This window comes from Corythoichthys intestinalis, chromosome 4 (genome assembly GCF_030265065.1).
Source record: "Corythoichthys intestinalis isolate RoL2023-P3 chromosome 4, ASM3026506v1, whole genome shotgun sequence".
Taxonomy (NCBI): Eukaryota; Metazoa; Chordata; class Actinopteri; order Syngnathiformes; family Syngnathidae; genus Corythoichthys; species Corythoichthys intestinalis.
The window spans coordinates 22,212,698-22,237,963 of NC_080398.1; the positions used below are offsets into that span (position 1 = coordinate 22,212,698).

At 41.2% G+C, this 25,266-nt stretch overlaps 1 protein-coding gene across 5 annotated transcripts in view; it reads right to left on the minus strand.

Annotated features, from left to right (window-relative positions):
- The window catches only part of arhgef1b (Rho guanine nucleotide exchange factor (GEF) 1b), a 101,269-nt gene that overhangs the window by 31,106 nt on the left and 44,897 nt on the right, over window positions 1–25,266 (minus strand). For 4 of the 5 annotated variants that reach the window (XM_057833768.1, XM_057833764.1, XM_057833763.1 and 1 more), the window contains 8 exons: window positions 24,286–24,384; window positions 19,813–19,855; window positions 19,494–19,740; window positions 11,901–11,930; window positions 5,543–5,654; window positions 5,397–5,469; window positions 5,292–5,321; window positions 37–246 (listed from right to left, as the gene is read on the minus strand). In XM_057833768.1, the coding sequence (XP_057689751.1) occupies window positions 37–246; window positions 5,292–5,321; window positions 5,397–5,469; window positions 5,543–5,654; window positions 11,901–11,930; window positions 19,494–19,740; window positions 19,813–19,855; window positions 24,286–24,384 (844 nt within the window). The remainder of the gene's footprint in view (window positions 1–36; window positions 247–5,291; window positions 5,322–5,396; window positions 5,470–5,542; window positions 5,655–11,900; window positions 11,931–19,493; window positions 19,741–19,812; window positions 19,856–24,285; window positions 24,385–25,266) is intronic. The other variant, XM_057833766.1, reaches the window with a different exon arrangement.

A 25,266-nucleotide genomic window follows, 5' to 3' on the forward strand; every position in this document is an offset into this window, starting at 1 on the left:
GAAGTTGTTAAAACTTTGACGAATAACAAAACTTACCGTCAGAGTGCAGAGCCTCAGGGCTGTTGCTCATGCTAACGTTGTTGCCCGAGCCGTCTGTGATCTCCACTAAAGGCAAGGGGGTGGAGCCGCCTCCTCCAGAGCTGGACCCCGACTTCCTGCCTGAGAGGGTGGGCGCTGCCGGGTCGATGAAGGAGCCCCGGATGGGCGTTGGACCCTTCCGTTCCTGACTCCCTTTCTCTTTGTCCGCTAGAGAGCAGCAAAAAACGTCAGAGAAGTTAGGGAGTTTGAGAGGGTCGGTGGGTCAACACACACAAAATAACACAACCAGACATGCACCTCGTTTAGTGACAAAATGGACACGGAATGTGGGGTTAGTTTGGTTTGGGGGTGCGCAACTCAACCTAGAACCAACCAAACACGCAATCAAAAATGTGAACAAAAACCCTCCTAGTGTGATTGGGGACATGCACACATGCTCGTGGGTTGATTAGTACATCTAGCTATTGTCTACAGTGAACCCTTCCTGTATCGCGGTTGGTTCATCACTTGCTCTTAAGCAACCATTTTTGTGTTTTTTTACATGATAACAAAACGGAATTTAAGAGTCGTGAACCTTTATTGTCGTACTACGTGGTGACATGAAATAGGGCTCCACTGGGAGAAATTAAATTATAACTAATAGTGGTGTCAACAATAATCGATGCGGCGATGCATCCCGATGCGGGGCATGGACGATTCGATTCGATGCGGGCAACAAGCCGAATCGATTCAGCGCATTTTAAAATATATAAGTACGTTCAAAAATCTTCCCTGCGCAATTCCGGTGATGCAACGGATTTGGTTTCCCCATTTGTATTATTATTCTCATGTTTCATTTTTTTACACACTGCATAACTCTGGTCAAGTTTCCCACCAACCTCGTAGAAGCCAAAATGTCTCCAGATGTCTGCTTTCAATGTCTGAGGTGCATCAATAATCTTTCTCGCTCCCTCTTTCTCCGCTTCAGCAATTGTTATGTTATGTCCTATCTCTTAGAGGTTAGATCTTGTGCCCGAACCCGAACGGGTCGGGCCCAAAATGTTAAGCATTCACGTTCGGGTTGGGTTGGGCCGCCGCGCCGGACTAATAAGTTATTTTTTAAAAATGGGATAAAACCGAGAGCAGGCTCTCTGTATTGTGCATTTGCTTGTGCACCCACATGAATGGAGTGGCGCCGCCCGCTTTTTCTTCTTCTCCTCCGCTGTGGCGCTTGCAATTCGTTACGAAAGACACTTTTATTTATGCACACAAAGGCAACACAAATGTGATCCTTTTGAATCTTCTCCTCTGTGTCTGCAAAATTGGATTTTTTTTTTTTTTTATATTAAACTTTCCCAGCATTATTTCGTTTATAATGATCATAAAAATATGTAGACTATTTAAACATTAAGAAAACTTTTTCTGCCAACTCGAAGAAATGAAAATAAATTGCTGCTGCGTTTTTTTTTTCACGTCACTCCAAGCCGGGTCGGGCTTCAATACCAGCGGGCCCTGTCGGATCGGGCTGGATTTTTTAGGCCCGATCTAACCTCGACTATCTCTCTGCTCTCTCGATTGCAAAAAACTGATATTTCCTCATGTTGAAACAGATTGTTATGGCTGCTAAAATGCTGCTGCACTTCATTTTAATTCATTATTTTTTATTGTTATGTGGTAGTTACTGATTGCATTTCTAAGTTGATTGCACATATATAGTGGGCTAGGCCTACATTTTACTTTTATTGTACATTGCAATTTAGTTGATGTTTTGTTTGCAACTGAACTGATCCCTGGATTGATATTGCAATAAAGATGCTGCTGCACTACAATATTTTCTTTGTTGTTTTCTTTAATATTTACTTGAATATTTTTATTGATGGGTCTTTGTGGCTAAAATACAGTGACTGTTATTACTGATTTTGCACAGGAGTTCAGATGTTGCACTGTGTGAAAGGCTGCTACTGTGTGTAAAAAAAAAAAAAAGAGAAAGCCTTGGTCTCATTCAAAGCACCAATTAATGTGTGATCTGTGATCTTTTTTTTTTTTTTTTTTTTAAATATATACATCTAAAAGTATTTTCATTTGACTTCAACGAGGAGTGACACAATAGCCAATAAAAAGTTGTTTAATGTCTGACCGCTTGTGTTGCCTCATGATTCACGAAAAATATGCTTTGCTTTAGAATTTTAATGCATCCCAGGCTTTAAGGCATCGCGATGCATTGCCGAATCGAACCGAATCGAAACCCTCTGAATCGAATCGAATCGTGGCCCTCCGAATCGTAATCGAAACGAATCGTGAGGGCAGTGCCGATGCACACCTCTAATAACTACCATATAGAAAGAAAAGACTTAGAAGCACTTTCAGTCTAATATTTTACCAAATTTAGCCTTTTTATAGTCATTACAGTGTTACAATGCCTAAACCGGTGGTTCTTAACTTGGGTTTGATCGAACCCCAGGGGTTCAGTAAGTAAGTCTAAGGGGTTCGGTTAAGGTAAAGAAACACAGAGCCCTATTTTTGTACGCTGATTAAATCTAGGCGAAGTGGCTTTTAGACCACGTTTTGGACTGGTTTGCTCCCAATTTACAGACTTAATCCGTTTCTTTTAACCGCTACTTCTCGATCTATTGGGAGGAGGAACTGGTTTGCTGGGTGGAAAGTTGACTCACACTTGGTATGAGGGAATACAACAGACTAAAGAGCAGCGGGGTCTCAAATTTTGACATGTTTATAAAACATGCTGTCAATATGAGAAGAATTTTGAACGGGAATTTGCTCAATAATTTGCTTGCTAGTTTAGATATATCAGTTTTGAATCTAAAAAAAGTGCTTTAGTATCTAATTCCAAAGGGTTCGGTTAATTCACATGGGAAAAGTTTTGGGGTTTGGTACCATTAGTAATGTTAAGAACCACTGGTCTAAACTGAGGTTGAAAAAACAAACCAACAAACAAACAAAAAACACTTTCCCTCTTATTTCAACACAGGTACAAATGAATAATTCATCCCTTTGGTTAAGATTGAAATGGTACAATGGTGTTATACTTATATAGCGCTTTTCCACCTTTCAAGGCGCTCAAAGCGCTTTACACTATCTCGCCATCCACCTACTGAAGTGATAGAGGTGCAATCCATTTTAATTGGGAGAGGCCGACAGTGAAAAGTACATACTAGTAGATTTAGGTGAAGGTTTATTTTTAGGTTTATATGTTCAACGCATGTGGGATGAGTATAAAGTAAAATAGAAAAAATTGTGGTTAAAACTTTAAGGTAGGGTTGCCAGAAAATTAGCTTTAAAAAATGGTAAACCGCTTAACTTATACTGTATAATAGTGACCATAAGTTTTATGGTGGATTTTGGTAGATTTTTTACTGAAAATCACAGTAGTGGTGATGTTACTGTGCTCCTTTTCTTGTTTGCTCCCGTCATACCAGAATTCAAAGCAACACAGTCATCTCAGCAGTCAAGTGTGTGGACTATCAAGCTACTGAAAACTACTTGGAGTGAGTGCTTTGCTCATAAATGTTTAAGAAAACCTTATTCCTTGATACAAGCTGCTAAAACTAAACTAAAGACTGTTGGCTCAATAGTCAGCATGCTCAACTACTACAGTGACAAGGTGCTTTATTCAAACCCCGGTTGGAGAAGGAAAGAATAACAGGGAGCGCAGCGATGTCACTACCACCATCAGACCGATTACACATACATAGACGAAATTATTGGCACCTCTGGAATTTTTCCAGAAAATACAGCATTTCTCACAGAAATTAATGCAATTTTTCAGTATGAATGTGTTTATTTCTAGGACGTGGATTGGAAATACACAAAAAAGCTGAAGAGAAAAGCCAAAATGTACACAATTTTACACAGAATGCAAAAAATGGGCTGGACAAAATTGTTGGCACCCTCAACTCAATATTTGGTTACGCATCCTTTAGAAAAAAATTACAAAAAGCAGTTGCTTCCTATGACTATCAACAAGTTTCGTGCACCTCTCAGATGGGAGTTTTGTACCACTCTTCTTTTGTTAACTGTTCCAGGTATCTCAGATTTGAACGGTGCCTTCTTACAACAGCAATTTAGATATCTCTCAATAGTGTTCAATATAATTTAGATCCAGACCCATCAAGGGCCACCTCAGAATTCTCCAGCGCTTTGTCTCCAACCATTTCCTGGTGCTATTTAAGGTAATTTCCTGGTGCTATTTAAGGTATGTTTTGGGTCATTGTCTTGTTGTAACACCCATGAGCTCTGATGCAGACCCAGCTTTCTGACACTACACCCTACATTCCGGGCCAAAACATTTTGATAGTCTCCATATTTCATGACTCCTTGCACACAGTCAAGGCACCCAGTGCCAGAGACAGCAAAACAACCCCAAAACATTATTGGACCTCCACCATGTTTGACTATAGGCACTGTTTTCTTTTCTTTGTAGGCCTCATTCTTTTTTCTGGCACTGGTCTCCAGCCATTTCTTGGTGCTTTTTGAGGTATGTTTTTGGTCAATGTCCTGTTGGAACACTCATGACAGGCACAAAACATTTTTATAGTCTCCATATTTCATGAATCCTTGCACACAGTCGAGGCACCCAGTGCAAGAAAAAAAAAAGAATGGAACAGTTAGCGAAAGAAGAGTGGTCCGAAATTCCATCTGAGAGGTGCACAAGATTTGTTGATAGTTATAGGAAGCGATTGCTTTCTCCTATTTCTTCTAAAGGATGCAACACCAAATATTGAGTTGAGGGTGCCAACAATTTTGTCCAGCCCATTTTTTGCATTCTGTGTAAAATTGTGTACATTTTTGCTTTTGTCTTCAGCTTTTTGTGTTTTTCCAATACACATCCAAGAAATGAACACATTCCTACTGAAAACATTTGTAATTGCATTAATCTCTGTGAGAAATGCTGCATTTTCTGGAAAAATTCCAGTGGTGCCAATAATTTCGTCCATGACTATACATACTTTGCCGTTACTTTACACCGCTAAACAACAGCTGTAATGCTTCTTACCAAATTCTTTGCTTATTTCCCGGCAACATTTTTATGATTTTCCCCGTTTTTGACGGTACAATTCTAGCAACCACAACTGCCAGTATTTTACTGTAAATTTAAAAGGCTTTTAAGCTTTTTTTTCTTTAACAGTGTAGAACAACTGAAAAAAAAAAAAAACTATTTGTGCTAGGTCTGGAAAATACTCCCCGCGATAAACAGGGGTTCACTGTATAACTACAAGGGGTAAAGTGAACGAGCACTTTGGGGCGACTTGTACCTTCGGTTTCCATTTTAGCTTTGACCTCAGCTGTAACAGGAGAGAGACTGTCATTCATGAAACGCTTCAGAACACGAGGCTATTGGCTTTGTGGCTAATACGTACGGCCAGCAATCCAGCTAGGGATTCCAGGGAAGCCCCCCCTGGGTTTGGTCTTTGTGGACTCATCCTTCTTGTTCTGAGGAAAGAAGTTGCCATTAAAAGGAAGTAGACACCAGTAGTGCAGTAGGGAATAGGGTGCCTGCTCTTACCTTAACTAACTTGCTACGGAAGAAGCCCCCTCGGGACTTCTTGCTGTCTACCGCCCTGGTCTTCACACCGAGATGCTTCATGTAGTACGCCACCGCTGAAAAGATGGACTGGCTGAAAAACACAACAATAAAAGCAGTTAACATCTTATTTGGATGGATGGATTATTCACTGCCAGCCCTCCTTGTTCAACTGGAATGGACATCTATCATGGTCAACGTCAGCTAATGATTCATTATTATTTTATATTATTATGCAGAGTGATGTATTAATGTTTAGATGATCATGTTGCTGATTTCTCACAAAAATTGGAAAATTAATATGTAACATTTTTTTTCTGTCATTTCTGTCAGGGTTTTACATTTAGAAATGATCACTTGGAGCCCATCATTATTAAAAACAATAGAGCTGAAATGATTACTCGAATAATTTAAGTAACTTGATTTTAAAAATCGATCCAGGAATTTTCTCCACCTCGAGGTATTAATTTTGGCAGCTCTAAGCATGACGTTTTTCCTGGACTACTTTTAATGCGGTACAACGCGCTGACGTCATGTGCGTACAGAAAATAGACCGAGGCAGCGGATATATTTGATTTCAACCATGCATGAATACAGCAGTAACGACAAAGAAGCCGACAAAAGTGAAGAGAAAGGCACCAGGAAAAAGCAGAAAAATGTCAACAGTGTGGGAGCATTTCAAGCTGGAGACCAAGGCAAACACTGTTTCATCCATTCACTGTAAGACAGCGCTATTCTATACTCAACGCTGCAGTTCCACCGAGGCACCATGTTTACTCTGAGAGCGGAGAATCGATACTCGGGACAATTTCAAATTAAGTTAACGTAGCGCTAATAAATAAGATTAAATTACTGTACCTTGCTTACGTAACATTAGCCCTGACCAACTTTGACTATGCCATTTTTAGTAAAGAAATAAGATTTTTAAAAAATAAGATCTTAAGGGTTTTTTGAAAGCAGGGATTTCCTATCCTTGAAGCGTCAGCCGTCGCATTCAACTTTCTTTTTTTTTGTTGATTGTCGCCATTTCAGAAAATTGGGAGTAAAGGATCACACGGGTTAATATTGCTTAGAGTGCTGCTGCCTTTTAGTGGGTAAATGAGGAGCAGCATTTAGTGTGTAAGTTACTTCATATGCTGGGAGCAGTACTGCTGACCAATTTATTAAGTCTGTGTGCGGGCCAGACGTTATTAATTTTATGACAGAGGCTGGGGGCCGGATGAAATTTGACCACGGGCCGCATTTGGCCCCCGGGCCGGACTTTGGACATGGCTGATCTAAAATAATGATTGTCTAAAAATGGTTCAATATCAGGTGAAATGTCTTCTGTTGTCATGTATATTTTTTTATAATTGCTCTTTACCTAAAAAAAAAAATGTTTTATCCGATTAATCAATTAAACGATGGAATTTTCAGCAGAATATTCGATTACTAAAATATTCCAAAGCTGCAGCCCTAAAATACACTACATACCATTACTGGTGAGCTAATTTTAGAAAAAGTCTGCAGGTTAATCATGAGGTTCTTCTCGCTTATATAAATTCAAAAGGTATAAATCAACAATTTTGTGACGATATTCTAGGATTTCGATGTTTTGGACACTTACCCTAATTTTCGCACTATAAGGCGCACCTGACTATAAGCCGCAGCCCACCATATTTGGCACAAAAACAGCATTTGTTCATAGATAAGCCGCACTGGAATATAAGCCGCAGCTGTCCTCACTGTATCATGGGATATTTACACCAAAAGATATTAACCGGTACAACCTTATTTGACAGCGGCATCATACGACCGACTGTCATAAGACCAAATGAACTATCACTAAACTTTGAACCAATTACTGCAAAGCTTTATTGCTTCAAGAAGCTTCATTTGGCCATCAATGCTCCCTTGGGGGAGACAGTCAACCTCTGCTGCCACCTGCTGTTGACTGTTGTCATCCAACATGCCTCTTAGCATGCATTGCAGCGCTACAGATGTAAGTAACAATCAAAAATCATGTTCTGTGCTAAATATTTCTTCAGTTACTGTTCCAATTGTTTCATCAATTGCTAATTATGGTATTTACTAGCACTTTATTTGACAGTGGTGCCGTAAGACTCATTACACAATCATAATTATGACATGTCTCTGTCCTGAGCATTCATGAATGCTTATAACAGATGTCATTAAGTGTTATCCGGCAAATGATCTCACTTTTGAATGGATGCAAAAGATCCAAGATGGACAAAAATTGAGTTAGTGACATAATTTGTCAAATGACGCTTAATAACATAAGCATTCATGTCCATGATAGTGTCATTTCATAATTTTGATGATCTTATGACACCGCTGTCAAATAAAGTTTTACCTAAAAAAATAAACAAATAAGCCGCACTGGACTATAAGCCACAGGTATCAAAATGAAGGAAAAAAGTAGCGGCTTATAGTTCGAAAATTACGGTATGTGATATTTGCAGATATTACAAAGGCTGCCAGCCTGCCACTATCTTTTTTTTGATCCGATTCAAGGGCCTCTGATGGATTTAACATACAATATGTTCACATTTTAACGCGATAGGTTGACAGAATTGATACAGCTATATAGATGCTAATGCACGGCTGCACACGGTCTGTCAATACCGATTGGCGCATGCACGCAAGCAACATAGTGCCGGTGTTATAAAGGTCTTTTCACTGTATAATAGAGGGGGCCGCGCGGGTGCCGGTCCGGGGCCGCGGCCCTTCCCCGGCCAGCCGGGGTGGGGTGGAGTTGGGGTGGGGGCCGGGGGGTGTATGCGGCAGCCATGGTTCCCTCCCAGGTCCGCCCGGCCGGAGCCGCGTCTCCCTGTACCGGGTGCCGGGGAGGTGCCCTCTGGTGCCATACCACGCGCCCCTCTTGGCCCGGGGGTGGGTTGTGGGGGGTGCGCTTCCCTCCCCTTGGTCTGTTTCCGGCCCTGTCCGCCTCCCTGGGCCGCGGCTGCCCCCCGGCCGGCGGGGTCATTAGCGGGGCCTCTTGGGGCCCGCGGGGCCTAGGGTGAGGCTTGCTGTCCCTTGCCGGTGGGGTGGACGCCCCCTGGTCGCCGGCGCTTGGTGTGGCGCCTGCTCGGGGTGCGGGGTGGGTGCTCGGTGGGTGGGAGGGGGGTGGGCGGTCGCGGAGGCGCCGTGGGTGGTCTGGGGCGGGGATTGATCGGGGCCCTGACGCTTCTTCCGCCCTGGGGCCGGTGGTTCTGGTGGACGGGGCCACGCCCGCGGGAGCCTGCCTCTTAACTCACGCACTTCTCACTTCGGCACTGTAAATATTTTTCACCCTGGCACTTACATGCTCATACATTTCTCCGGGGAGAGTTGGGACGGGGCTTTACAGTCCCAGCCCGACTCCCCCCTGTTTTTAATGCACCACACACCAAGGTTGTGGGATGGTTGGGACCTGTTGGGGGCGGGGGGCCTCACGGCTGCCTCCTCACCACAGGCCCCGCCATCCCTGCACCTTTTTTAAATGCACCACACACATCATACTCCACAGGAGCGCTCCGGCAAAGGGCGGTGGGACGGGCGGCTGGACAGAAACTCCATGCTGCGGTCCCACTGCCCCAAGCCAAGCTCTCCTATTTTAATGCATACATTGCACTACCCTCCCCTCACACCCCCATCAACGTGCTGGGTGATGGCTGCCAGTCGGGAACCTGGCAGCCACAGTAATAGGGTGGTAGGTGGGTCCCACACTTTTTCTATATGGCGTGGCTCCCGGGGTGTGGCCTCCCCTCTGCCTCGACTGCCGGCCGCGGGAGTGGGTTGGGGGGTCGGGTCTCCGATCTTACATCGCCCCGTGGCAGTTCCTGGGCGTTCTCCTGCCTCCGCCTTCCCCTCTCTTCTCTGGCTGGGCATCCGCCCTGCGCTCCGTCGCGGGTCGCTGGCTGGGCGCCGGTGTATCAGCGGGGTGTCGCCTGCACCGGCGGGGGACCCTGCCTTGCCTGGGGCTTGGTGGGCAGCTGGGGGTCCCGTGGCGTGCCGTGCCGGTTGGGGGGCTGTGGCTCGTGGCCCGGGTGGGCGGGCGGGGGTGGGTGTAGGCGTGGGGTTGGTGATGCGTCCCCTCCTGCCATCCCTGAAGGCCGGTTGATGGGCGCGCGGGTGGCACGGGGGACCACCCTGAGTCCCGGGGGGGGACGGTGGCTCCTTTGCTGGGCGGCGGGAGGAGGGATGGGCTGCGCATGGACCCCCCACCACCCCCGCCCGCCCTCCCTCCCCGGGCTGGCTGGGTGGGGGCCGTGGCCCGGGGTTGGCGCCCGCGCGGTTTCTCCGCCCGTTTGCGTGGCTGTCGCGCGCCCGGTGGGGCTTGCGTGCTGCTGGATGTGGTAGGGCATGCTCGGGTTGGGGGCTCCGGTGCCGGGATTGGCGATACGGCGGCGTAGGGTTGGTCGCCAACGGGCTTACACTCATAAGAGATTCACACGATTACTGGGTTCTAGATCACAGAACTGATTTGTGTACACTCTACCCCTTTCAATCACTTAGCTTATAGTCTTATAGACACCCCCACCCCCATTCTCCTCTTTCACTGGCCAATAGGCCCCCACATGGTGTAAACTGGAAATACATCTCGCTGACGATAGCACCAGCATATTAGTAACTAGTTTAGATGTTCAATGTATTTCTTGTTGTTGTTTGTGTATGTGTTTCTTTTCTTTCTTCTCTTGTATTTCTTTTCTTCTGTCCCCCCATAATCCCTTCCTGTTCGCTGCTTTGTCATAATAAAAAGGTATTTTGAATGATCACAATGGGAGTATGTCAGACTCTCAATGTGAAACATTAAAACTGTTCAGAATCCGGGCACTTAGACTTCCATTCTCTGTGTCAAACAGCTGAACAGGACAGGTTTAAAAAAAAAAATTAAAAAAAAGGTCTTTTCACATTCAAGGATAACAGCAGCCAAGTGTGAAACGGTCCCATGGCAATGTGCAATACCACAGTGCTTCGATTATGCCGTCGTAGCCGCATCCAAGAAACCTGCTAGTTGAGCACTTTGGTACCACGCATGAATGCATTGATTTTTCATTGTTGCAGTAGAATGCCACATTTTCCATTTCAAGGAGGAAGCGTAGATTATAGCAGCCGTGAACAGAGCTTTACTAACTTTGGCAAGAGCGGTAAGCTGTCTATGTCGTAGCGCCGCCCTCCCACCCTGTGTACTTGTAATGCAACCAAATTTTAGGAATTCATTTTCAGATAAAATACAAAATTTGGTAATTACCGTTTTTTCGGACTACAAGTCACCATATTTTTCATAGTTTGGCTGGGGAAGCGATTTATACTCTGGAGTGCCTTATGTGTGAATTTATCAACACATTTTTATTATTTAATGTTATTTTCACACTAGGCCGCAAGAGGGCGCTCAAAACCTGTGTTCCAACATTGGGGTAACTTATGAAACCAAATAAAAACAACTGAGAAGGGCTGAACAAAACAGCACCGAAAACAAAGTCATATCCTGCAGATTACACGCTGCAAGTAGTGACATATGCAGCTGAAAACAGTAATCAGGCAGCAGAAAGAAAGTTTGGAGTTCATTGTTTATGCTTCATGCAACGTTAGCATACTGTACCCTTATTCAGCCTGTTGTTCTATATCCTATATTTATTTTAAATTGCCTTTCAAGATGTCTGTTCTTGGTGTTGGATTTTATTTAAAAAAAAAAAAAAAAAAATCCTCCCAAAATGCGACTTCTAGTCCGAAAAATATTGTACGTTAAAAACTACGGTAATTTAAAAGTAGCACACTTGATTTTTCTGTTAAATTGATTATCTATTCTTTAATCACAATTGTTTTTAGTCCTTCGTTTTGCAATTAATTTGAAAGAGCAATGTGCATTGTATGTAAAATGTGGAAATATGTGATTTGCAAATTTCCAATTAAAATAAATAAATAAATAAATAAATAAAAAGAGTGAGTTGTTACTGGAAATTGTTTTATGTTTTGGGGGGGAATGCACACTGTGCATCTGTTCATTATGGCATTGCATCATCGTGTGGTGCAACAGATGTCATGAAAGGGGGCAGCAAATGAGGAGGACCAAATCAAATTTGAAAAGAAATTGGGAGTGTCCAAACACAATTAACATGTTTGTCTTCCAGAAAACTTTGTATCCCAGAACATTTTTGTTTCAGACTTCCTCATACTCATTTCATACTCATTCAAAAAACATTGGACATGCATGAGGAGAACAGAAAATATACAAGCACTTTTTTGGTGTACATCAGCTGTGGTTTGACCACACCCAAACTTAAGAAAAGCATGCAAATTTACCCCCAAGTAGACAGTCTGCAACAATGAACTACATAAAAATAAATATTCAACTCACCATTTCTCCTCATCTGAGACTATGGTGGGTCTGAAAAAGGAAAAATGCGGCATTAATTGAGGTAGGAAAGGCACAAATCGACATCAAAACACACTGACCTCTTCCTTTTAAGTAGCATTTTTCCTCTCTCGCATGCGAATGATGAATGATAAAAAGACTAGTGTTTTTGGCCGGTGGAACCTAAACCGACTGCGCTTGTCGTGATCCAACTCAAAGCTGACTTTTGTGTTATTTTTTTCACAGCTGAAGCTATTGAACATATTCTAATTTAAAAAAAGAGGGGGAAAAAAAAAAAAAGAAAAGAAAAAAAAAAATCTAAAAAGTGACAGACGCATACAAAACTGCCCTGCAATCTGATATACAGTATGAATGCAAAAATGTAAATGTTAAAAATAAGCTAAATTTGTTGTGGCATATGAAAAAAAGTTGCACAAGTAAGTAAGTGTCTTCTGCAGGAATATGAGAATCGGAATGCTCCGGAGCGAGTGGAAAAGCTATTTATGCATTTTTGACGGTCTGATGCAACAGGCAAGCAAGACAGTGGAAACATGACACTTGTGTCTTGTCAACACAAAGGGTGGGAGGGCTTTCCTTGGGATTTCCCCACCTCAGCCAATCAAAACGTTGTTCTCGAGAGGGGTGAGCGGGTACACACGTGCGATGCTTACCAGATGATACAATGATTTGATTGTCTCACAGGGGATAAAGAGCTCCACGATCGACTAGGCAGGATGTTCGCAGGGGGAAGCAGCTTTTTCTTTGCTTTTGCAAGATGAACATGACATGACATGATGAAGCCAGACCAGTGGCAATGATGAAGGGTTCAAATAATTAAAGGTTTCTGTAGAACAATCCGATGATGGCAGTCTGAAAGTTTGGCTATCACCGAGGTTGACTTACTGCAGCGTGTACACCTAGGGGGTAGGTTTGGTCTCAACATTGGTAGGGACGATATTACCGTAATGCGCATAAAGCAAACAATGATCCAAACAAGGGATGGCTACCTTGACTTCGCTGTTCCTTGTGGAGGTGGGCCTGACCGCAGTAGTTTTGCAGGTTAGCAAGTTTAACGTTATGCTAACTCTGTGCAGGTCGGACTTTCTGTAGCAAAATTTGTGGTGTTTCCCCCACTTCCACAACATTGATGTATTTTTTCATGACTTACAGTGGCTGCTGCCGGCCGAAAAAAAACTTTCTAATGTCACTCCTCGCCGAAGAGTATGTGTGTGTGTCTTTGTTGCGGGAAGGAGAGGGTTTCAACTTATCAGCCAATCAAACATTCGTTTGGGGGTGGGGGGGTGTTGGGGATGGACAGTCATATTCATTAACTCATTTGCTCCCAGAAATGTATAAATACGTTCTATTTTTAAATGCTTCATTGTCCCAAAAACGTATTAATACGTCTTTTGCGTTTTTAAATTTTATTTTTTTACAAGAAGCATATATAGTTTCCGCTCTATTTGAGAAACAAAGAACAAAGCTCCAAACCCATTTTAAAGCAATAAAACTGGCCACTGGAGGGCAGTAGCACATTTTGTAAGACCAGGCAACCCGAATCAACAGCAATGAACGGCCGGGCAGCACGATCGGAGCATTAGCGGCATGATGCCAGGCGGTGCTCCGACCGAACACAACAACCGAGAGGACGCCTGGAAGGCCAGGCGCTGGACGACCGAGCAAAACGAGTGGGACCCCCAGTGCAGCGGCTCGCCGAGCAGACCCCGCAGTAACAAAACAAAACAAAAATAATCCATTTTTGTGAGACAGACAACGATGAGGGAAAAGTTTACATGGCTCACGTGGCGACAAATGCGTCATCTCTCAGTAGTCATGTGTGAATAAATTGTTACTTTGCTATCAAAAGCTCTATTTGTCTGGTTGTTCAAGGTATTTTGTAAAAGGAAAACATTATTCAGATGTTTGGGATGTAACTAATGCAAAAAATAGCTTTGTTAAAGTCAAAGTTATGTTTGAAATGTATGCGTTTACAAAAAGCTCATTTTCTCCATTTTTTCATCAGAAATTAGAAAATTGCTCAAACTAAGCCATTTTCTAATGCTGATTTCTAAAGAATGGAAAAAGATATGAACTTACTTTTTTCTGCTGAAAGAAGAGAGTCTAATCTTTCTTTTGGTGGGTTCCATGTTTATATAGCAATAGAACAGAATTTTCTGCGGGCCTTGCAAAATCAGTCAAAATCCAGAAAAACGGCCGGCAGCGAAGGGCCTTGCTCTGGTGAAAATGGCTGGGAGTGAATGAGTTAAAAGAAAAGGAATAAATGCACATCTGAATATAATAAAATTATTCACTTAATAATGGTAGGGTATATTCTATCATTACAACATATGGGAAGACAAACTATTTATATAATGCAAATAAGGTGCCTAAAAGTTGGTGGGGACAATTGTGGCATCCTGAAAAGTTGGTAGTGTTATGTCCCTACCGTCCCTATGCAGACCTACGTCCTTAGTGTACACCCTTACTTTTACTGTCCCAAAAGCTAATGTGGCAGTCGGTTAAGGTTTGGTTACATTGGTCGACCGTTCGCTTGGTCTAGTGAGGATTTGACACATAACCTCTGTTTAAAAAAATGTTTAAAACTGAATATTAGAGCCACATTTAAAAGAAAAATAAATAATTCTAACAAACTTAAGTTGTAGTGACATGTTTTTTCCCTCATGGTGTTTTTGGGGGTTCATATCTAGTAATGTCATATTTTTTGTCAACTGTGTGGCTGTCTATCTCTTTGAGATCTTTGTTGTAAAAAGGGGAAAACGATAACATTTTTAAAGGGAACAGTTGCAAATTTCCAAGATAAAACAGTTAAAAAAATAAGACTTTTTGAAAAAAAAGTTTAAATGTTCAATAATAAAGTAAAATTTCAAATTTCAAAGTTTATTTTCTTTTTTTTTTGGAAGTTTTGACATTTTTCCCCCCCTTTTAATGTATTTCTTTTTTCTTTTCAGTGTGGCCTAATGCTCCTTTGTAAATTGTCAACAGTGCTCCCTCCCACTGGCCACCGTCCAGCTCTAGAGCCTTCCTGCCAGCGTGGCAACTGCACGTGGCTGACTCCATGTTCAACTCTTGAGTTGAATGGTCTTAAATCCGCTGTTATATGCGTCTCATAATGCTTGTCATGTGACTGATTACAGCGGTGCAAAGTTTTGGAGATTAGTCTGGTCTTTCTTTTTTGGCTTTGTGCTGTTGTTTGTTTTAAAGACTACAAAATGAAATCTACACTACAATTCCTCTAGCAAATATGCATGCATTCTGTAGTGTGATCAGGCATATACCTCAAAATTGAAACTAAAAATTCAGGGAAAACAAATAAGCCAAGGGATGAACTGCCATCGGCATACAGTGGGGCAAATAAGTATTTAGTCAACCACGAATTGTGCAAGTTCTCCCACTTGAAAATATTAGAGAGGCCTGTAATTGTCAACATGGGTAAACCTCAACCATGAGAGACAGAATGTGGGGAAAAAAAACAGAAAATCAAATTTTTTGATTCTTAAAGAATTTATTTGCAAATCATGGTGGAAAATAAGTATTTGGTCAATACCAAAAGTTCATCTCAATACTTTGTTATGTACCCTTTGTTGGCAATAACGGAAGCCAAACATTTTCTGTAACTCTTCACAAGCTTTTCACACACTGTTGCTGATATTTTGGCCCATTCCTCCATGCAGATCTCCTCTAGAGTAGTGCTGTTTTGGGGCTGTCGTTGGGCAACACGGACTTTTAACTCCCTCCACAGATTTTCTATGGGGTTGAGATCTGGAGACTGGCTCGGCCACTTTGCCCTGGCTGTGTGTTCAGGATCATTGTCATGCTGAAAGACCCAGTCACGTCTCATCTTCATTGCCCTTGCTGACGGAAGGACATTTTCATTCAAAATCTCTCGATACATGGCCCCGTTCATTCTTTCCTTTACACAGATCAGACGTCCTGGTCCCTTTGCAGAAAAACAGCCCCAAAGCATGATGTTTCCACCCCCATGCTTCACAGTGGGTATGGTGCAATTGAGTATTCTTTCTCCTCCAAACACGAGAACCTGTGTTTCTACCAAAAAGTTCTATTTTGGTTTCATCTGACCATGACCCATTCTCCCTGTCCTCTTCTGGATCATCCAAATGCTCTCTAGCGAACCGCAGACGGGCCTAGACGTGTACTGGCTTCAGCAGGGGGACACGTCCGGCAGTGCAGGATTTGAGTCCCTGGCGGCGCATTGTGTTACTGATAGTAGCCTTTGTTACTGTGGTCCCAGCTCTCTGTAGGTCATTCACTAGGTCCCCCGTGTGGTTCTGGGATTTTTGCTCACCGTTCTTCGTATCATTTTGACGCCACGGGGTGAGATCCTGCATGGAGCCCCAGATCGAGGGAGATTATCAGTGGTCTTGTATGTCTTCCATTTTCTAATAATTGCTCCCACAGTTTATTTCTTTACACCAAGCGAAGAGTGAAGAGTTACAGAAAACATTTGGCCTCCGTTATTGCCAACAAAGGGTACATAACAAAGTATTGAGATGAACTTTTGGTATTGACCAAATACTTATTTTCCACCATGATTTGCAAATAAATTCTTTAAAAAACAAACAATGTGACTTTCTGTTTATTTTTCCACATTCTATCTCTCATGGAGGTTCACCCATGTTGACAATTACAGGCCTCTCTAATCTTTTCAAGTAGGAGAACTTGCACAATTGGTGGTTGACTAAATACTTATTTGCCCCACTGTATGTTCGTTGAAAATGGTGTAACCTCAAGAGACCTTAGTTAAGCGAGCAACTAAAGACTGAATATATGTGCTTTTTGCTTTTTCTTCGGCTTTTAATAATAATTGCAATTACAGCATTTCCCACCGATATCATGTTTCATCATTCACATACCCGCTGCATCGTTGCATCAAGTTGTTTTAGGGAGTTTAATGGAATACAGCTGTGCCTTGACGTATACTGTAAGTAACCCGAGCTATGGGTTTCTCAGCATACGCACGTTCTGGTTTTCAGCCAATTTTATGCTTGGAGCTTCTGCTGAGATATGACTGCTCTACGGTGACAGTGAACTCAGTTCAACTCACTTTATGGCTAGGTTCAGACAACAGACATGTAACTGTACTTTTCTGACTATCAGGTGAACTGGATTATAACGCACACCACCAATGAACAACAAAGTTTATTTTCATAAATATGTAAGGTGAACCTGATTATAAGACACATTAGTGTGCAGCATTTGTCATTTGTTCTTTATCTTTTCACGTTGTAGTTATCGTTTTATTTTTGAATGTATTTATTATTTGTTTTATTTATGGGTCTAATAAATGATGAATGTGTGCCTTGACTACTTTACTGGAGCAGTATTATAAAGTTGTGCATCAATAAAATAGGTTCGTGATCATGCAGCACAACCAAAATTTATACATAAAGCACACTGGATTATAAAGCTAACTGCCAATTTCTGAAGATTTTAAGTACGCCATATAACAATAAATTCGAAAAATACTTTATTTACATTTCACTATAGGGGAACCCTCCAAAAACTGTAGTGATCGTTTCTCTTGTTCAGGTCAAGTTTTTATGCATATTTGATCCTTTTAAAATCTGATTCTCTTACTTTCTTACACTGTCTTTCATTTCTGCCAAGGAGGAACCGACACACTTCTATGGAGGCAAGCCCCAGTTCGACAACACCAGATGGAAAGAGAATTTCTGTACATGGCGGAAAACACAGACAAGGCTGAAAAAGCGGTTTCTGCTCTTGCACCGCTCTTTAAAATAAACTGCTGTATTTTAAGCCAAAAGAACTGCTGTGTTTGATAAAACAATATGTCTATATGCTGCCATGCCAGTTTCATGACGCATTTAGCCCCCAAACTATTTTAATTTTTCTGTTTTACCCTGGAGACCCCGTTTACAGACGTCGCACAACTGCTTCTGTTTCCACCCAGCCACAAAAAGAGGTAATTATTATTCAAAATGGCTATCATTTTTAGCTTAGAATCATTTATGGATGTCTACTATTTAATTAAAAAAAAAAAAAAAATTAAAAAAAAAATTTTTTTTTTTGTTATTTACTTCTTTAAACTAAGTACATGTAAGGCCGAGACTTGAATGGAACAACACTTCCTTATTCAGTTTGCTTCTCAGCATATATGTCACAGAGACATCACAGAGATTCCTTTTATACTGTTAATACCACACCCACAAGAAGTGCACACTATGGCAACAGCAGTGTGACATAAATATGTCACATCTGACTTTATGAAATTATTCACTCACATATTTTAAACTTTTAAACAAATTATGTCACAATGAAAACAATAGGGTCTGTAAATAGGTCACGGATATCTACCTCATAGCTATCGCTTGATTATATATTTTTTTCTTACTGTTGCATTTTCCCAGATATTTTAGATGATAAATAATAAATCCACCCAAAGAAATAAAAAATTCAAAAGGGTAAATATTTGAAAAAGAAAATCTTGACCACTCCTTATGTCTGCAATTTCTGCACTGTGACCCTTGTTATAGTACCGTGTTTCACCCCCAAAAAATCCCCAAAAAGTCCGGCTGTGGCCATTCGCAGCTGTGTCTTGACACTCTATATGACATGAGTTTTTGGATCAAAACAAGGTAAGTATGCGATAATATCTCGTTAAAATCATGGTGTCTTTAACTATAGTCTCTCATGGTCTCACCTTGAATTAGGGTTTAGGGGTTTACTTTTTTTTTTTTTTTTTTTTTTTTTAAATGCCCTCCTGTTCAAAATTTTCCTTCCCCCAGAAAATTGAGATTTTTAGCTTTCCAATGATGTATCACACATGTTTATAGGACAATTTTGGAATTTGGCAAAATTGGGGGCCTCAGAGCGAAACTTGTCACCTGAGTGTTTTCCGCCATATGTAATTCGTAGTGTAATATATATATATATATATATATATGTATATATACTGTATATTGTTTTTAATTTACATTCAGCACATTAAATCTTTTTAAATATATACTGTATATATTTTCTATTATGTAATGTTATGACTTATTCATTCATTTATTTTTTTACAAAATACAACATATGAGGGTGGTATTTTCTCATTTAAAAAATATTAGAAAATTCTTTTTTCTCCAGAAAAAAATATTTGTGTAACAAAAAAATAAATAAATCTCTAAGAATTATGATGCGCTGTAATAAATATGCAAATTTATGAAAAATTATAATGGTATAAATTTTGTTCACGTTTTCCGGGGGACCAAAAAAGGTTCCAAGTTCAAAGAATCGCAAATGTACTAGGATGTCAATTATTTAATGGTTTGGGCTAGAGGTACTGTATTTCCATTTATTTCAAAGGGGAAAGATATCTGAGCCTGGTTATGGGATTACTCAGAAAATATCACAGAATCGAGTGCCTACATAAAACAGCTCACGTGTACAGTTTGTGCAACTTTATAGAGCATGTAGATCTCTCGTGGATGTATAGGCCATTTTGATGCTATTGGCATTTTCAGATGTGTGCCATCTCAGTGTATTTTTCTGTTAACTTCAGATTTTGTCAGCCGAAACGGTCGGTTTTGTTGCTACCGATCTAGTCACACTCACTGCGTCTCAGACATCTTGTCCAGCAGGTTTTCCGCGACGGACTTCTCCTTCATCTCCAGCGGGATGCGGTCGGTTGGGTAGTGACTCTCCACGTCGATCAACTCCGCCTCGTTTGGCGTCATCCCCATCCTCCTCTTTATCCTGAAGTCCTCCAGCTGCTTGGCCACCTCGGCGGCCTGCTCGAGCTGGACCTCGTAGGCGAAGCGTCTTTGAACGTCCTCTGACAGCATGTCCGGGCGTGTTCGGTCTGAGGGGAGCGATCATTTTATGAGCATATATGACAAAATAATCCCAATCAGCACTAATGACTGTTGCTTACCCAGTTCGGTGGCTATGACAGCAGGTACTGAGACTCTGAGGATCTGAAATGACAACACAGTCAGCAGTGTCTCACCATCACCACAAGGGGTCTCTTCAACATTAAGAATGGACTTCTTGTCACTAGGCGAAGGTTGAGGTCCAATCAGAATGGGTGTTTAAAAAAAAAAAAAAAAAAGATGAACAAAGGCTTTTCCCACGATCCGAACAGGAAGTTAACGGGTCTAAAAACAATAGGACTAGATACTTGACTAGATACTTGATATACTGTACAGTACATAGAGCTACACTGGATCTAAATGGTGACATTTTCTAAGAAAGAGGCTTTTTATTGTCTTTTATAACACCATTTACCATTTATACAAATAAGAGTGATAGCTTGACCAAGGAGTTTAATCAGTTCTGAGAACAAGTTATGATCAAGTCAATTTATTAAAATATGTTTTCTTATTGGCAAGGACTTAAAGGCTATTGTTTAGTCCCACCAAGTTGCATAAAATAACCCACAATTTTTGCAACATGTTTTGAACTCATTCACTTCCATTAACAACCACAGATGTCCAATTCATTTGAACTCAGAAGACAGACATTGAACAGTTTCAGAGCCATTGACACTGCCAGCTCCTCTCAGTTCAATTAGACGAGACGTCTATTATCGTTAAACGTAGTGAGATAATAAAGAAAAATACCAGTACAAACAGCAGTTCAATTTAAATGAATGAGACACTTACAGTGCTGCTCGAAAGTTTGTGAACCCCACAGCGATGGTCAGATTTTTTGTAAAAAAAACTAAAATAACCTTATTAAATGTTAAGTTATACCCAAATCCACAATACTGACATTCCAAATAATGGACTGAAACAAAAGAAATAGTTATATTGTCATTCTTTATTTAACAAAAGTGGTTGATTTAAGAAAAACTCAGATATCATGTGTGCAAAAGTATGTGAACCCCTTCAGTTAATAGGATATTGCGCCTCCTTTTGCAGAGATTACCTCAACCAAACGGTTTCTGTAGTGACTAATCAGCCTCTCACATCTACTTTGGGGGATTTTGCCCATTCTTCCTTGCAGAACGCAGTCAGTTGAGAGAGGTTTGATGGGCGTCTGGCATGAACTGCTCGCTTCAGGTCCCGCCACAGCATTTCAATGGGATTTAGGTCAGGACTTTGACTGGGCCAGTCCAGAACACGAATCTTCTTCTTTTTCAGCCATTCCTTGGTTGTATTGCTGGAATGCTTTGGATCATTATCATGTTGCATGATCCACCTTCTGCCAAGCTTTAACTTCAAAACAGATGGCGTCAGGTTATGTTCTAGGATTTGACAATATTCCTCAGAATTCATGATTCCCTGGACTATGTGGAGTTGTCCAGGTCCTGAGGATGAAAAGCAAGCCCATATCTTGACATTCCCACCTCCATGCTTCACTGTTGGGAGAAGGTTCTTTTGGTGGTATGCAGTGTTGACTTTTCGCCAGACATGGCGGTTTTGGTTGTGACCAAACAGTTCAATTTTGCACCTACATCAGTTGATGAAAACTCTTTTTAATTTAGTCTCGACAACACAACTGTTAAAAAAACAAAAAAAAACTACTGAATTGATTGATTAGGAAATCAGGTTGAAATAATAGAAAATTCCAAAATGTTGAGGGGGTTCACAAACTTTTGAGCAGCACTGTATATAAATAGACAACAAAGGAAGAACAAATTGTACGTTATGTGTTTTGTTATTTATTGGTTTAAAAAAAGGGACGTCTTTAACAGGACCTCGACAATGCATAATCTGAATTTTTTCCAGTTTCTTCGTCTCAATGAAAATAAGCACTTCTCTCTGTTATTGATTGGATAAGAATATTATGTATTTCTTTCATGTTTCTTTAGGTTTAAGATTATGTATTAAAGACATTGCGCTCAAAGCTTAAAACATTTGGCAATGTGGAAACTGGACATTACCGATTACCGGTTTCAAGGTATACCGTGGCATGAAAACTAGTGTTGCACCGATACCATTTTTTGGCCCCGATACTGATACCTGGCTGTTCCGTATCGGCCGATACCGATACCATACCGATACCACCCCGTTTATATATATATATATATATATATATATATATATATATATATATATATATATATATATATATATATATATATATATAATCCCCCCCCAAAAGAGCTACATAATTGGATGTGAAATCATTGCTATCAAGGCTTTGTCAGGCTGTTGCTTACCATTGAAAAATAGGTAATTGGCTGATCGCCATTTGACATCTCGCACTATAGTCTCGCTACATTTGCTTGTTATGCCCCTGCATTGGTTTTTTTTCTGTTAGTGTGCTGCACTTGTTTGTAACCTCTACCCTGTGCAGGTATTTGAGTGTTTTTATTTTGGCTTTTTGGCTCGCTGCCTATCGTCTTAGTTAACCTTCGAGTTTGTAGTACTGAGCTCCATCGACCTGCTGTCACGGACTCCTTTTGTTATTTCTATTATCCCGCGATCGCGTGTTATTTTTTGTTTGCAATCATTAAACCCTTGTACATATCCCCCGCTTGTTGTCCGCTTCGAGGTCCAGCCTTGTTTCCGCATTTGCGGACGCTAACAATTATAAGTAATAATAATTGACCACAGCATCCCGTCTCTCTATTAGCCTCCTTTTTTCGGGAGGTGGGTGTCCCTTATTTCTATTTCTGAAAGGTGGCAACCCTACTTTGGAAACACTTCCCAAATTACTGCGGCATTTCTTTCAGTAAAAGACAATAAAAGTAAAGTAGACGAAGTGAACTGACCAGAGATTGTTGCTCCGGTCCAGCGGCCTTCTTCCTCCGGATAGCAGTCCTGCTCTTGCAGGCTCAAACTCGTTGTGTTCGTTCACGTTTCGTCTTCAAATGTTTTATCAAGTTCGAGGTATTGAACCTGGCCGATTTAACTCCACATCTCGAAACTTTCAGGCCGCAAATCTTGCATGCAGCCATTGATTTTAATTGACGGGATTTCTATTTTGAAATATTTCCCGACCGCCGCCATGCCAGCGCCGCCAAGCGGCCTTGTCATTGGTCAGGAGTGGCTATTGGCCCGCTCTCATCGGTCTGGAGCAGGCCAATAGCGATAGCTGCTTGGTGTTCACGTGTCATCACGCAACACAGAGAGAGTGTAGTGAGCGCCAGGAGAAAAAAAAAGGCTGCGGTCAAATGTTATAATAATGGACCGGTAAATGTTATCGGCACCGTCTTTGTTGGTACTCGCCGATACCGATACCACCATTTCGGGCCGGATCGGCGCCCCCTGCCGATACTAGTATCGGTATCGGTGCATCTTTAATGAAAACGTTAAGGTCTCAAAACCGCAAAAAAAATTCCGTCATACCGTCCCCATGGTATTAGCTATTTTTTATGTCCCAAAAATGCATGGAGAAATCCCTCGCTTGCAGATGCAAGGCTCAACCCTCCCACACCGGTCAGCTGTGGTACACGATGGCTGGAGGAGGTGAAACTCCTGAACTTCTTCCCCCATCGAAGAAAACGAAAGCGCTGCTATGGGAATACTTCAGCTACAGAAAAGTTACAGACTGCCGCGGCTGAGAGGAAGAGGGCCAACCGACATGTAAAACAAGTTTGCGGAGGATGGCTGCCGCGGAGGCAATACCTCCAATATGATTTCGCATATATACAAAATTAAAGGTTAGTAAACATCATGAACGTTTCTCACTAACTACACGAGTTAACTCCAGCGTGTTTAGTGTGTCTAGCGGTGGTAAAACGTGGTGTTTTGTCTGGGGATCAGTGGTAGAGTAGCTGTCCCCTAACCCAGAGGTTGTGGGTTCGATTCTCTGCCCTGATGAACTAAGTATCTTGCTAAGTATCCTTGAGCAAGATACAGAATACCACATTGCTCCTGGTGCTGCGTCACCAGTAGGTAGTAGAGAGCCTTGAAAGGTGGAAAAGCTCTATACAAGTATAACACCATTTACCATTAACACCATTGTTCTCTCTGGCAACTTTCTGTAGTTAGAAAGATGGTTTGTGTATAATGTAAACATGATACGAGTCATGCATACGTGCTTTTTATAAAAAATAATTATTTTTGTATGGTGGTAATAATGTTGAGCTGTGGGTTTAGGCTCACCTAAAGGAGTGCATGTATTTTAATTTTATTTGAAATATTTTGTTTTTGTTTTTTAAATTTATTTTAACATTATACTTACATTCCAATTTGCTAATATGTTTTGAAAAATAAGAATGCTGTTCAACAGAAAAAAAGTATTTTTCTTAAACCCAGATTTCTAAAAGTAACACATTTTAGAGCTGTATTTGCGATACCGTGATATTTTGGTTTAAGGTTATTATACCGTCAGAACATCATAGAGGCACATGCCCAACAAATTGCCTGTGCATCTGCAAACTGGGAGGTACAACAAAATCTAGCCAACATTTTTGCATCAAACACGTAATCAACACAGCGATTCTTCTACTTACTGCGCCCTTGTCCAAAAAAGTGTTGTAGAACTCCACAAACTGCTTCTTGGTTTCTTTGGCATTGAGGTTCTTTAAGAGGTCACCGTGAAGGTAACAAAGCTAAGAGAATAAGCACAACCAAAAGGAAAACTGAAAATTTTAGTGCATGAAACATAGTGATGATTGTTTGTGTGGGGTGGTGAAAACACAAACGGCATGACAGTTGAGTCACGATGATGACGCCTTCGACTAAACAAACGTCTTCACATACTGTATGCACGAGAAAAGGGAAGTGTTGTCTTTAACGGTGCAAGCCTGTCGGATAGCTAGGGTTGGGTCACTGCTGTGTCTGCAAACTTCTGTGGCCCGAAAAAGTGCACGATCATGCCTTTTTCACAAGCTAGGAGCTTTGAATTAGTGTCACGTTATTTCCTCAAAAAGTGGCTACTGCTCTTTAAGATATGTAACTGTAACAGCCGTAGTTTGTTATCATTCACATGCAGACATTGAAGGATTACCTGCTTAAACTGTTTGAAGCCACAGTATCGGGGGGTAATTTGAGGTAATTTGTTTTGTATCATCAATGGGATACATATTAGACAATTTTTTCACTATTTTCCAAATGAAAAAAATGCATGTATATATATTTTAATAAATGGTTTTCAAGCACATCAAATGTACTAATTATGATAAATTTTAAACAGTTTACTGTCCCACCAAATTATTTTTAAACAAGAATAAAGTATAAAAATGCTTGTCTTTATTAAATGCTTGATTGAGTGAGTCCACTCAAATTCGCTCAAGCTGCTCACATAAACAAAATGAGTTGCTACAGCAACTGTTTAACAGGCTAAACATTGATTGACGCATGCGGCGCTTTGAAGTTTCGGCTTCCAAGCATCTCTGGAAAAATCAAACTTAATGTCTGTCAATTATCGTTAAGTTTAATAAGCAACTCTAGCGCACTGCCAGACCAAGAAAAGCAGCAAGAGGGAGACTATG